Source organism: Dasypus novemcinctus, chromosome 16 (genome assembly GCF_030445035.2).
Source record: "Dasypus novemcinctus isolate mDasNov1 chromosome 16, mDasNov1.1.hap2, whole genome shotgun sequence".
In the NCBI taxonomy this organism is placed as follows: domain Eukaryota; kingdom Metazoa; phylum Chordata; class Mammalia; order Cingulata; family Dasypodidae; genus Dasypus; species Dasypus novemcinctus.
The window spans coordinates 17,579,999-17,594,115 of record NC_080688.1 but is presented as its reverse complement, the minus strand read 5'-3'; the positions used below and the strand labels follow the sequence as shown (position 1 = coordinate 17,594,115).

The window sequence follows — 14,117 nt, the reverse complement described above, 5'->3', positions numbered from 1 at the left end:
GGCTTTCAGTTCAGCCAGTTTTGATTCAAGTGGACATGTACGGAAAGACCTTTAGCTTGCTCTTATAACAGCCAATTACTAACTGCTCAGAACCTATAAATTTAGTTTTTATGAGTTTGAAATTTAATGGGCCATGTTGGTGCTGATACTTCCCTGATCTAAGAAGAGCTTCCTAAGCTAATCAGTAGCAAAAACTTTTGTAATGCTTTGGATTAAGCCCACTTAAGATGACGAACTGATTTGAGGATTTTGCCATCTATAAGGATGATGCTAATTACGAGTGAGTCTTCCACATTCGTTAAAACAGATCGGGAAACAGAGGCAGCGTGGAGGGACAGAGAGGGCCTGAAGATCTGGACACAAATCTGCACTTCCCCACTTACGAGCAGTGTGATTATGGGCAAGTCACTTCATCCCTGAGTCTTAATTTTCTCCTCTGTAAAATGGGAACAAGCGTATCTTTCCTAATTATTTCACAGATTCTTACGTGACTCCAATTTAGATCATTCATTTGTTCAGCAAATGTGTGAGTCACTGAGGGCCTGGTGTGCGTTAGATGGTGTGCCAGGCGTGAAGGATGCAAAGAAGGAAATTTGTGGTCTGGGAAAGTGGTAGCAAATACACCTGTCACTGGTCACCTTTGGGAAAAAATTCACATCAAAGCTCTTTGCCTCTCTGTCTTCCTATCTCAACACTACCACTTAACAAATATTGGTTATATGAACGATTGAATCACATAATTCATTTCCTTGAATATATTTTGTTACCTGAGACAGGTCTCCCCTCAAATGAATGGAAATGAGTAAAGGGTTGATGTGAATTTATTTCACGGCTGGTTTGAAGTTCTACACTAGCGTCAGAACCTTTGAAACCACAGCGATGGCCAGATTCAGTTTTCACTTGGTGTGTGAGCCAATGCAGTTTATTATTCCTCTTTTTTTTCTATCATCATTTCAACATTTGGGAGTACCTGCTTTGGGCTAATGCACTTTTCATGTTTGGCGTTAATCTCAAGTTCAATATTTCTTTTGGAAAGGAGGATAAATTCTTCCCTTGGCATCCCATTCTTTCATTAAGTTAAAAAAAATGTGATTCCAAACAGCTGGGTTTTACTATTTCTGCCTGATGGGGAGAATGTGCTAGGCTTCCGTGGAGCTCTTCACATGTGCCCCTTGCATCCAGCAGGTGGGTGGCTGTGAGGAGAGGGGAGAGTGGCCACAGCCCCTGCGCAAAGCCAGGGGTGGGCTCCAGGAGTGTATCTTTCTGTACTCTTCTGGGAGAACGTGAGCAAATGGAGAACCATCATACCTCCACACTGGTTTGCAAAAGTACTTTGGGGCCTTAAATTCTTTCTTTTTACGACAGGTGCGGGGTGCCTCTTCCTGCAGGAGTGGACAGGGCACCTCAACGACGAGGGCAGAACCGCGAGTCTTTTGCGTGGTGGGGAGAGGGGTCCAGTTTGCTTGCTCCCAGGCTTCTTTCTATGGGAATAATGTAGTTTTAGAGCTGAAAGGCCCTTGACTCCAGCAGGCCTGCTGTCCATGTGTCAGATGGATGAAACCGATACCTCGAGGGAAGAGGAGGTGCAGTGGTCTGCTGCTGGTCCTTGGAGGGTGTGGGGCCAGCTTCCTGGGCAGCTGGGCCCCACGGTGGGTGCTGTCAGTAGGTGGGTGGGTGCTCCTTGGACAAAGTTCACCATGCGCTGCATGGCTATTAGTTAATATGAGATGCACAGAGATTTTTAAAAAATTTTTAATTTTTAATTTTTACTTTTTGTGTTGTTTTTTGCTTTGTGTTTTTAGGTGCTTTTAAATTTTTTCTTTTTTTGTATTTTTGTATTTTTAGGTGCTTTTTGTATTTTCTTTGTTTTTTAAAATTGTACATAGATTTTTTAAACTTTTTTATTGACATCACTCATATACATAATAAATGTACAATAGTTGTGAGCTTAATTGTACATAGATTTTTATGTGTCCACATGCATCCATTTCCTTTATCCTTAATTGTTTAGATTGATCTGTTGTGTTACTTTTGCAAATTTATTTTTATTTTTATTTTTTAAAGATTTATTTTTATTTCTTTAATTCCCCTCCCCTCCCCTGGTTGTCTGTTTTCTGTGTCTTTTTGCTGCGTCTTGTTTCTTGTTTCTTTGTCCGCTTCTGTTGTCGTCAGCGGCACGGGAAGTGTGGGCGGCGCCATTCCTGGGCAGGCTGCTCCCTCCTTCGCGCTGGGCGGCTCTCCTTATGGGTGCACTCCTTGCGCGTGGGGCTCCCCTACGCGGGGGACACCCTGCGTGGTGCGGCACTCCTTGCACGCATCAGCACTGCGCATGGCCAGCTCCACACGGGTCAAGGAGGCCCGGGGCTTGAACCGCGGGCCTCCCATGTGGTAGACAGACGCCCTAACCACTGGGCCAAAGTCCGTTTCCCTGCAAATTTATTTTTAAGTCCTGTGAAAGGGAATTCCATTTTCCAATATTGATGGCTGCAGGTCTCAGGGACCCCATTTTTAGTCCCAGTCCTCTCCTGTTTTCCTAATGCCCCAATGTGGCCCTCGGCTCAGGGTGCTGATCAGTAGTGGATAGCGCCCAGTGTCTCCCCAGGTTTTGCATCCAAAAACCACCTGGAGTTCAACCCAGCTTTTCTCAAGCATGAGATGAGCACCAGAGAGGTTCAGTATTCTGCTCAACGCTCCACCATAAGTCAGGGGCCCATGGAAATACACTTGGTCAAGCTGGAGCTCTGAGGGTCGGCCGATTCCGAGCCCCTGCCCTGGGTATCACTGAGACTTTCACGACCCACCTGCCGCCCAGGGGAGGGGGGCTGCCAGGGCTGTTTCAGGCCATACCCTGAAGCCCCCAGCTGTGGCTTTGGCTGGGCAGGTGACGGAGGGGAGGGCAGCAGCCCAGTCCATCACGTGGTGGGTCAGTGCCCCGGAGTTGGGGGGCCCCGCCAACCCCTGGCTGCCCTGGAAGGAGGTCCTGGCTGGGAGGCCCCCTCTCCCCTGACACCCAACATCTCCCCTGCCCCCGTGCTCAGGTGGGAACCCCAAGCACGCACTGACTGCCCATGCTCTGTCCTGCTTTGCAGAGTGCAGGTTTGCCTGCGCCAGTGGCAAGTGCTTGGACCTGGGCTCGCTCGTCTGCAACCAGCACAACGACTGTGGGGACAACAGCGACGAGGAGAACTGTCTCCTGGTGACGGAGCACCCGCCGCCCGGCGTCTTTCACTGTGAGTCCCTGCCACCGCGAGGCGTGTGGTGAAGCAGCCTCCCGAAATGGGGAGGGGACTGTTCTCTCGTGAAAGGGAAGAGGTTCGCGTTTACACAAAGGGTTGTGTTATTTTCGGGTGGAAGATCGCGTGTCTAAAAGTGGAAAATCCACCCTGTTTCAGAGATGGTCGGTGGCACTGGGTTTTGGGCTTTTGCTGTTTATCTGAGAAGCACAGGCTTAATTCCAAGAAATAATATATTGATTTAGTGCTCTTTGTGCCAGTTTTATGGAATAAGTTTGAGTACTTCTCCTCAGAAGTAATTTTAAATAAGCAATGAGAAATATGTAGAGGGTCAGTGATTAATTCCATAATTAAAATAAGAACGATCAATTCATACGAGCTGTTTTAGAAAGGTTCTGATCATGAGCTTTCCGTTTGATACTGGAAGAGGTTTGACATGTGTGAGTCCCCAAGGCTGAGGCTTTGAGCATGTCTTGCATTTGACAATGTGAGATCAGAGATTGAAGTTGATTGATTTTTGATCTCATGGTTTTTATGAAGTGGAAGGAGAAAGGGGGCAGTTTTGAAATACTGCTGGATATCTGTTAGAAACAGTGATTTGGTACCGTCTGGCTTTCTTGGTTAAATGGAGTGGGTTGAGGGTGAGAATCATTTTGCAGGAACACATCGTGGGAATACTGTTTCGCTTTCCCCTCTTGCGGGATTGTCTTCCTGAGATAATTTCATGGTACGTTCAGCCTCTCTTTCTCCCCAGTTTGGCTGACTTCATTTTGTGGAGTTATATTTAATAGATATTTTAAATGTTTTGTTATGAAAGCATATAAATACCAATGCTGTAAAGGTGTAAAAAAATAACACCTCTTTTCCCTATTCTTACCATCCTTTTTATATTGGGGGCAAGCTCAAAAAACTAGTGGGACTGGTGAATCTTATGTCTGTTCATGCCTGCTGAATTCAACAGTCGAGTAGTGCAAGTAGTCGCTCCTTGTTTTTCTGTTGGGTGTGTTCAGTCTTTCCTGTTGAGTTTTAAGAATCCAACTCCATAGTTTGAGAGGATAATCTATGCTTGGGAACGTTTTGTCAGTTTTTCCCCCTCGGGTGTAAAGTCTTGCACTCATCACCTCTGTCCCCTGCCTTTTGCAGCTGGCCTGGACGTGGGGAGGGGGCCCCGGCAGCTGGCAGGCTTTTGCTTGGCTGACTTTGGCTCTGCCCCGGCCCGGGATGGGCCTTGCCACCGCTGCAGGCTTCCAGCTTCCCAGAGGCACGGGAGCCTAGAAAGGGGGAAGCACAAAAGGAAGAGGCTGGAGGGTGTAAAGAAGAAAACTGGGAGAGAGGGAGGGTGCTGACCCAGGGATTGGCAGGCTGCGCCCTAGAAGGCCCAGGGCACAGGCAGATCTTCCTGTCCGTCTTTCCCACGGATGGAAAAATCTCCGTGAGCCACAGAATGAAGCAGATACAAGGCCTTGAATGCACAAGTGCTGGCTGTGGAGCCAGACTGCTGGCGGGGGACCCTGGGTCCAGCGTCCCCTCCTGCTCTGGGAGGCCTGAGTGAGAACAGAGCCTTGCAGGTGTTAGATTCACCCAAGCAAGAGTATCTTAGGAGACGAGCAATGGAAGGGCAGCCCTGTTTCGTTTTCCCTGTACCTGAGTAGCAGCATGCCCAGACGCCACACGCTTTGCCGAGGACATACCCAACGCACTGTGTAGTGGAACCTCGACCTGCATTGGCGAATCTGGGGGAAAAGCCAGCAGGTCACACTTTTGGCCCCTGGCCCCAAGGGATTTTGCAGACCCCTTCCCCGAGGGAGGTGCTCCTTTATTTCAGGGTCATTCCCAGAGGCCCTCTTTACTGAAGTAATCTAATTAAATTCAACTCTGGCTTTCCTATTGCCATTTAACCTTCCCTTGCCTTTCTCTGTCTCTTCCTTTCTTTCCAATGTTCTTTGCTGGTTTTTAAATCCTATCTCCAGATATCTTTTGCCATTCATTTTTCAAACCATGTTAACCCTTTAATTGTGCTTTAGAAACCAGGTAAAGTAGTTTTTACTCTATAACTGAGAATTACGGCTCAGCTGTGCCCAGGGAGTGAAGTTCACCTCAACAGAGGCCTGTCCTGTTCAAATATAGCTAGACTGTCGGCCCTGATAGCAAGAATGAGAGGCTATTTGCAATGGACTGTCTTTCAGGGAGACAGGAGGCCAGGAGGCATAAAGCAAGGCCACCCTGCAGCGTTAGCCTGGCTGAGGGCAAGGGACTTAGTTTCCCCGTCTGTGAAATGGCAGTAATTTCTGCCATTTAAGGCTGCGAGGGGGTTTTAAATGAGCTAATTCAGGTGAAAAACTTCGTGTACACGATCAAATCATCATCATCATCATCATCATCATCATCATTCACTGCCTGACCATCTCCTGCGGAGCTGGACACTGTGGGTCCCTGACATCTGCCTGTGATACCAGGGCAGCCTCCATGCATCCAGTGCCCAGTGACCACTGATGGGTTAGTGCCCAGAGGCTCTGCATTTTATCCCACCTACTTTGTCCTCTGTGAAGACATCCCAGAGAGGCATGTTGTCTGTGCTGACCTCATCTCTGCAGCTACTTCATTGCTATCCCAGTCCACAGCCTCCCCCAGCACTGACCCTGGCCCCCTCCCACTTTGCTCTCTCTCCAGCTCTCCAGGACCTTTTGTGGGGAGCAAAGTTGAATTTGCCACACCAGGAACACTCACTCTGCGTGTCAAAGCTGATCAATCCGGGAACCTCTTGGAAAAGCTGTAGCTTATCTGCTCCATGTTGCCATTTCCTTGGCTAGGGATATGGGATTCACAGAGGACAATCTAATACTGAATGTGTGTTATACTCAAGTACCCAAATCCTGTCAGGCAAGCACATAGAATAAACAAAGGATACTTTGCTTTATAGAAATTGTTATGTAACAAGCTTTGCGACAGTTTGAATTTGGTGAATCCCAGCAAATGGTTATGTTTTTTAACTAATCCGTTCCTGTGGGTGTGAGGCCCTTTGATTGCATTAGATTTGATTAAGGGACCTTGATTAGATCACTTGATTAGATTGACTTGGATTGGACTGTGTCAGGGAGGAGTGACTCTGGTTGGGTCTCCTCCCTCTCCCTGGAGCCATATAATGGAGACACAGAGGATGAGACAAACAGAAAAGGGAGCTCGGCAACTTGGCCTGGCCATGTGAGAGAGAGGATTCACGGATCACTAGCACTTGAAGCTGAGCACCAAGCCCCCAAGGATCTGGGCCCACAAAGCAACTCAAGGCTGAGGAGATGAGTCCTATGCCTGAGAGCCCATAGCTGAGCTCCTGGAGATGGTGAGCCTTGCAGGGAAGGCAGACACCTTGGCAGAGCTCCACCACCATCTTGCCTCACCAAGAGGCAGGACCCCAAGGTCACCAGTAGCTGACGTGGGTGAGAAGGCATCTCTGATGGTGCCTCCACTGGACAGTTCATGACCTCGGAACTGTAAGCTTTTACCCTAATAAATTTCCCATTATAAAAGCCAACCCGTTTTGGGTACTTTGCATTGGGAGCCCTGTGGCAAACTAAGACAGGCTCTCTGTGTGTTCTAGTGAAGTGACACAAAGTTTTAATGGGCTCAACCAACTCTTTTCCTATAGCAGGTGGACAGTATGCCTTTCATGGAGGTTTAAGATTCCCTCCTCACCACCCTGAATTGCTTCAAGTATCACAGGGATTCTTGTCTATACAATGTTACATTCCAGAAAAAAAAATTAGCGCTTCACCCTTGTTCCTGTTTAAAGAACAAGATCAACTTACTTGATCTGCCTTGTGCCCACCTAAAAGAAACATTTAGTGTTCTGGTATTTGATTGTGCACAGGGCACAAAGCAAAGCAGAGAACTTCTGGTCATCCAGATGCTCTAGGGTCAATTTTCTGTCTCTGTCATTGACTTTGGAGGTACACTGGGCTCAGCTGTCCTTTGTCGTCTCTGTCTCCCATTTGATATTTGCTGAAGTTTAACACTGATTAAGCTTAGCAAGAAAATGTTCCTGCTATTTGCAAAGTCAGCGTTGCTAAAGATAATGGCTTTACCTTAGCTCGGAGCAGCTTTTGTATTAAAAAAAAATGTTTCTGGAATCCGAGAGGAAGGCAGTTTCATTTCATTTGACTCTGCTAAATCATGGCCAGGTTCTCCATTGACTCGGCCTCATTCATTTCTCTCTGAGACCCAATTGTTTCACTGGGAAAGTGTCTCGCTGGGAGCATCTCTCTCTGGAAGAGGAAACACTGCTGTCAGTCTAAAATGCCAGCTTTCCTCACTCTTTTTGCTTGGCTGCTGTATTGAAATATTATATTCCTGGGCATTAAAAACACTCTTAAAATTATTTATTATGTGCCTTCTCTGAATGTGGTACTTGGCAATGTGGGAGAATGAAGGGAAACCTAGATCTTGCTCTCCAGGTGCTCAGAATCAAGTTGGGGAAATCTAAGATACACATGCGAAGATAACAAACTGAAACAGGGTGGGGAGAGCCGAGTGGTTCCAGCAGTTAGTGGTCTAAGAGTCGAGCGAGAATCGTTCTGGTTGGACTGGGAGGCTTCGTGGAGGAGGCGTGTGGGTGGCGAGAAGAGAGGACTGAGTGTTTGGACCGAGAACTGTATGAAGGGCAACAGCAGCAAGGCAGCCAGCCCCAGCAGAAGGCTTGTGTTGGCGTGCGGGAGGCATTTGAGATAGGGTTAGAAGGTGGGGTGGGACCAGAGAGAGAGGCACGGCTGCTGTTTTGTTCACCTCGGCCCTGGCCTCTAACACCATCTGTGGTGGGCTGCTGTGCGGCGGATTCCTGCCAGTGGGCTCCTGATCCATGAGCTCCTGCCCTGTGGGCTCCTGTGGAATGGGCTGCTGCCCTGAGGGCTCCTGCCCTTTGAGCTCCTGCCCTGTGGGCTCCTGCCTTGTGAGCTCCTGTGCTGTGGGCTCCTCCTCTGTGGGCTCCTGCCCTGTGCGCTCCTACAGAATGGGCTCCTGCGTTGTGGGCTGCTGCGCTGTGGGCTCCTGTGCTGTGGGCTGCTGCCCTGAGGGCTCCTGCGCTGTGGGCTCCTGTGCTGTGGGCACCCGCCCTGTGGGCTCCTGCGCTGTGGGCTCCTGCCCTGTGGGCTGCTGCCCTGTGGGCTCCTGAGCTGTGGGCTCCTGCGCTGTGGGCTCCTGCGCTGTGGGTACCTGCCCTGTGGGCTCCTGTGCTGTGGGCTCCTGTGCTGTGGGCTCCTGCACTGTGGACACCCGCCCTGTGGGCTGCTGCGTGTGGGCTCCTGCGCTGTGGGCTCCTGCCCTGTGGCCTGCTGCATGTGGGCTCCTGCCCTGTGGGCTGCTGCACTGTGGACACCCGCCCTGTGGGCTCCTGCCCTGTGGGCTCCTGAGCTGTGGGCTCCTGCCCTGTGGGCTCCTGCACTGTGGGCACCCGCCCTGTGGGCTCCTGCGCTGTGGGCTCCTGTGCTGTGGGCTGCTACACTGTGGGCTGCTGCACTGTGGGCTCCTGCCCTGTGGGCTGCTGCGCTGTGGGCACCCGCCCTGTGGGCTCCTGCCCTGTGGGCTCCTGCCCTGTGGGCTCCTGCGCTGTGGGCACCCGCCCTGTGGGCTCCTGCGCTGTGGGCTCCTGTGCTGTGGGCTGCTACACTGTGGGCTGCTGCGCTGTGGGCTCCTGCCCTGTGGGCTGCTGCGCTGTGGGCACCCGCCCTGTGAGCTCCTGCCCTGTGGGCTCCTGTGCTGTGGGCTGCTGCGTGTGGGCCTGTGTGTAGGAGAGCTGTGGCCTGCCTGTTGCCAGGGGTGACTGGAAACACGCACCCAGCTCTCTCCTAAAGCTTCCTCACCTTTTGTTCCCGAGTGGAGTATTTCCTGTTACACTGCATCTTCAAGGCCCCTTGGCCATACCTTGATGAGGGAGAGCAGAATTCCTTTGACTTCCCAGAAGCAATAATTGAACAACCTGTGCAGCTTGCAAAGATCTGCATACTTTGAAAGTCTTGGCAAGAACCACCCTTCCTGAAGCAACCATTGGTAAGGAATTTGTGCCACTAGGACCTTCAGAGCAAGCCCAGAGTTGAAAGGAAGCCAGCAGTCAATTGGAACAACTTTTCATTTCCAGTTTCAGCAGAATTTCCAATTAACTGAGAGGGATCCGATTTGGGGGAGGGGGGCTTTGGGATGGGGATGGAGGCACTGGAGCAGCACATCCAACTGGAGATTTCAAGTGGCTCCTCTCTCTCTGGACTTCTGAAACTAAATCTCCAGGTCAAACGAACTGAAGCTAATGAAGTGTACCCAATTAAACCAGCATTTTAACTTCAGGGCTTTTTCAGGAGGAGACTTTTTTGACCCGAGGCCGTTTAACGGAATAGCAATGAAATAAGATAAAATCTAACATTAAAATCTGAACTGTCTTTCTTCCTCTACAAGCTCTTCTTCCCACCATCCTCATCTTTTTTTCCAAGGAACTGGTACCTGACTTGCCCCCTGGGCTCAAATGTCAGTCACCTTTCGCCACCAAGCTTAAAAACTCGTCCTCCCCTTCATTAAGTCTTATGCCATTTGGCTATACATCACTCCGCCTTTTGATTGTCAGCGCCTCCTCTCCAGGTGTGTTGCTCTTTGAGGACTTTGGGACCAGACTCCCATCCAAGTGAAAAACTATCCATAGCCATGCCCCCAGACATTGGGCCTCTGGTTTTCTTCTTATGATCTTTCAGTAAACATTAACAGTCAGCCTTTTGTAGCCTTGAACATCCCGTTGGAGTTCGTCGTTCGCCAGTTGTCTTATGTGTGTTGTGCTTTGTCCTGTTTACAGTTTGTTTGAACCAGGATCCCAAGAAGCTCCAAGCATTGCAAGGGATGGGCTCTCTAGGCTCTCACTCCCTCTCTCTCCCCCTCCCCAGCCCCCTTTACACTTTTTTGTATGGAAGAGTCCAGTTTGTTGTTGTGTAGGGTCCCTTGGGGCTGGGTTTTGCTGACTACTCTCCTATGGTGTTCCTGAAAGGGCCCCTATGTCCCTTCTAGTTTCTGTAAATTGGTGGTTAGCTCTGGAGGCTTGAAGAGAGTCAGGTTAGAATTTTGGGTGCGGGGTGGGGTGAAAGCACTTCTTAGGGCTGCTGTCTCCTGTCGGGAGGCGTGATTTCAGGTGTCTCTCTGTCGTGTGATGTTACCAGCTATTAGAGCTTGCAAAAGCAGTCATCATCTAATTCTATCCCTTTTTCTGCATTTATTAGTGGGGATCAAGAGAAGCTCCTCATCAAATACTTGGCTAGCCTGATGTCTATTATTCAGGACCCCTTTTCTTAATAATGAGAAGCTTCTCATTCATCCTTCAGAAGTAGCCAAAGGAGGCTTTTCTGCAGGTGGCATTATGAAGCAATTAATTTAATCATACTTATGAAGACACTGACTCTTTTTACCAACCCTCTCTTCTCCACTTGGGTGACCACTTCCCAGGTCCCACCCCTGGTTTTGTGGTCACCCAGGACCTGTTCAGTGTTAAACAGTTTGAACTCCAAGAGCGCAGCCTTGGGGTGCCCTCACCCTCCCTTCCACCTTCTCCATGACCTCGTTTCCCACATCCATCCTTTTTCTCCATGCATGCGCTGCCAGCTTCCTCTGCTGTTCTTCCTCGCCCGCCTGCCTCTGACTTTCCAACGCACTTCCTCCCACTACTGCGTTCTGAGCTCACCACCCCTCTGCTGGATCTACCCTGCAGACACCACACTCTGCACCCTGTCCGTTCAGCTCTGCTGGAACATTCCACAGTGGCCGAAGGGCTCCGCACATCTGAGCAGGAGAGTGTACAGGGTCCCTACTTGGCGCACCCTGGGAACCCTTCCTTTCCCCACCCAGCTCCTTCCCTTTCCCATTTTATCTTGATTTTTCCAGATTTGCTGTTCTCCCCCAGCCATCGCTCCACTCCCCGCTGCTTTCCCTCTCAGCTGACACCTGGGAAAGGAGGCCATCAGGGGCAAACCCCACAACTCCCTGCTGGTCCTCTTGCCCTAACTGCCTTTCTCCTGAGCTGCTTTGTGGGGTCGCTTAGGAATCTCTGAGCGTTTTGAGTCTTGCCTGCCTCAACCAAGAGGAAGGATGGGTGGGTCGTTCCATTTTGAGACCCTCTGTTGCCTTGGCCTTGTGGGAACCACTTTTGTCTGGCCTGCTTTGACGTCTCCACCTCTCCCTTGTCTGTGGGAACCCCTCTGCACTCCCCTGGAGTGGCGGGTCTTCAGGGGGCTAGCCTGGTTCCCTGGCTCTCTTGGGCCTGGACACTTCTGAACACCATGGGCATCGGCACCCACCTTTATCCCATGTCTTTATCATTAGCCATGTCTTTTCTCTGAAGCCCAGTCCAATGGGTGCACCTGCCTGTCAGGTCTCTCCAGAGCCTCCCAAGCCCTGAGCCTCCCCAGCTGGGTGGGTCACTTCTCCCTACCCCAGACCAGCTTCTCCATTTTGTCTTTCCACCTGTCGGTGACATCTAGCCGATCCCCCTTCCAGACCCCTCCCCACACCCAACAACAGTTTCTACCTCCTGGAGCCCTTCGTGCCCCTCTCAGTGTGCCCTCCATCCTGCTGGATAGTGTCATGTGTCCCATGTGATTCTGCTAGATGCTAAGCTCTGGAAGGCAGGAGCTTCAGCTCCACGAGCACCAGTGCTCCTGATGCAGCCTTGGGTGCACTGGGCAGGTGTGCGGAACGTGCTTGTCTCATGGAGTGAAGACCACGTGTCATTCCCCTCCCACTTCCCATGCCCTCCGAGTGTGGCCCCAGGTGCCCCGTGCCATGGGCTCCTGCCATGTCCCTGTGGTGGGCAGGGCCACAGTCCCAGCTGGCAGCAAGGCCCTGAAGACATCTGTTGCTTGCGTGGATGAATGCGATTATTCTAGAAAACTCAAGTTGGACCAAAAGGTGAAACCAACTTCTGTTTCTTGGAGGGGAAGTGGGGGTTGGGGAAGCACCAGCACTGATCCAGTGACAAAAGCAGACGGAGTCGAGGCAAGTGCGTCCCCAAGATGGTCTGTCTTCCCAGCGAGTATCTCGTTACCGTGAGCACCCCGACCAACCAGAGTGGGTGCCTAATCAGGCATGGAGTGCTGCCTCTTTAGCCAGGTCTGTATGTTGTAGGTGAGCGGCTGGTCCATGCCACGCCTGGAAGAAATTTGAGATGCTCTCTCCTGGGCCTTCAAGACTGTGAGAGTGTGTGAGTGTGCAAGAGTGCGGGTGTATGAGTTGTGTGAGTATTGAGTGTATGAGCGCACACGTGGATGCACGGGTTGGGTGAGAGTGTGCACATGTGTGCATGTGTGAGTGTGTGAATGCGTGATGCAAGTGTGTATGGGTGTGTGAGTGCACTGAGCGTGTGTGCAATTGTGTGTGTGTGTGGATGGATGGATGGGCTGTGTGAGCACAGTTTGACCCTGATGTAGCCCTGCTTTCTAACATGCTCCTCGTCCACAGCCACATGTGGCTGCCTGCCTCCAGAATGCCTTCCTTAGCCAGCCTGTGATTTTCCAGCCGGGCATCGTGGACTTGCGGGGACCACTGCTTTGTGGGCTGGTGGGGGCAGGAGGCCTCTCTGCCTCCGTCTGGTCTTCGTCCTTTCTTTGTCACCTCGAATGTTCAGGAAGAAGTGCAGCCCAGGAGCTCACTGGCCTGGCCGTGCTCCTTTTCTCTGTTTCCTGTGGGCCTCCTGGACCCCCTTTGGAGATAAGTCCAGCAACCTGTACCCTTTCTCTTCAAGGACTGGTGGGTGCAAGGAGCTTCGCCAGGACCTGTACTTCCCGGGGCGCGGGAGGTAGGACGGGCGCTGCCACCTGCTGCTGCAGCCCCTTCCTCCCATCACCTCGTGTACGTCCCACAGCCACCCTGGAGAGGTTTTGAGGGCACCCAGTGCCCAGAGATGCTGTGTGATTTGTTCAAGCCACACGGGAAACGTCGCAGCAGGGAACTGAACTCAGGCCCGTGCTTGGTTGGTTGGTTGGTTTTATTTTTATTTCCATGGTATTTTTCCAGCAAGGACAGGGATCCGCTCATCAGTTTTGAAAGATTTGTGCGGTTGGTGGGGAGTAGAGATAAAACAGCCACACTGTTCGTCTGAAGACTCCCTGGAAGTGAGTGCTCCAAGAGCAGTTCTTCATTTGACCCCTTTGATGGACCCACAGGCGATGATCATCCAGGCTTTCTCCTTGCATTTCTAATCGCTGTTGAAGACTTAGCTCGCGAGCCCGCCTCTGTCCGGGCTGCCTGGCTTTGTTGGGGTCCTTGATATCGCCTCTCCAAGGAGATATCTGTCCTCACCTCAAAAGGAGCTTGAGGACGCCTGCCCTGCTGTCGAGGCGGGACCGCCCTGCTAAAGCACGATGCGACCCCAGGTGCTCTCCCCACCCCGCCTCTTCCTGGTGAGAGCTGTGGAGTTTAGCTGGTGTGGTCTCTCCCTGGGTGGGACACCTCCCTACCGGCAGGGAGTCTCCCCCAGAGCATGGCTGGGGATGGGAGGAGGGGGTATGTGTGTGTGAAAGGTCCCGGCTTTCAGAGCTGAGTGTGCTCTCCTTCAGGGCTCCCCTCCCGCTCTCAAACGCCAGCAAGGATCCGCAGCAAACAGCCTTGGGCTGGCTGGAGGATGATCCAGGACGGTATTAAAACCAGACAGGAGGAGGACCTGTTCCTCCCCGGGAGCCCTGCCCTGCTGGGGTGGTGCGGAGCGTCCCTGGCAACCAGCTGCACACCGTGCCCTGCGCGTGGGGGGCTCCCCCGCCCGCCCTTTGGTTTGCTGCCTTCGATTCTCCGAGATGCTTGGCTGATCCCTTAAAATCCTGTCGGGTCTTGAGCGGTCAGTCTGCCTTTTCACAAGGAAGGCAGGTTTTCCATAAA

At 51.4% G+C, this 14,117-nt stretch overlaps 1 protein-coding gene across 3 annotated transcripts in view; it reads left to right on the top strand.

Annotated features, from left to right (window-relative positions):
• Positions 1-14,117, top strand: part of LDLRAD4 (low density lipoprotein receptor class A domain containing 4) — a 460,618-nt gene that overhangs the window by 233,077 nt on the left and 213,424 nt on the right. For all 3 annotated transcript variants that reach the window (XM_023592136.3, XM_012529617.4, XM_023592137.3), the window contains exon 4: positions 3,090-3,230. In XM_023592136.3, the coding sequence (XP_023447904.2) occupies positions 3,090-3,230 (141 nt within the window). The remainder of the gene's footprint in view (positions 1-3,089; positions 3,231-14,117) is intronic.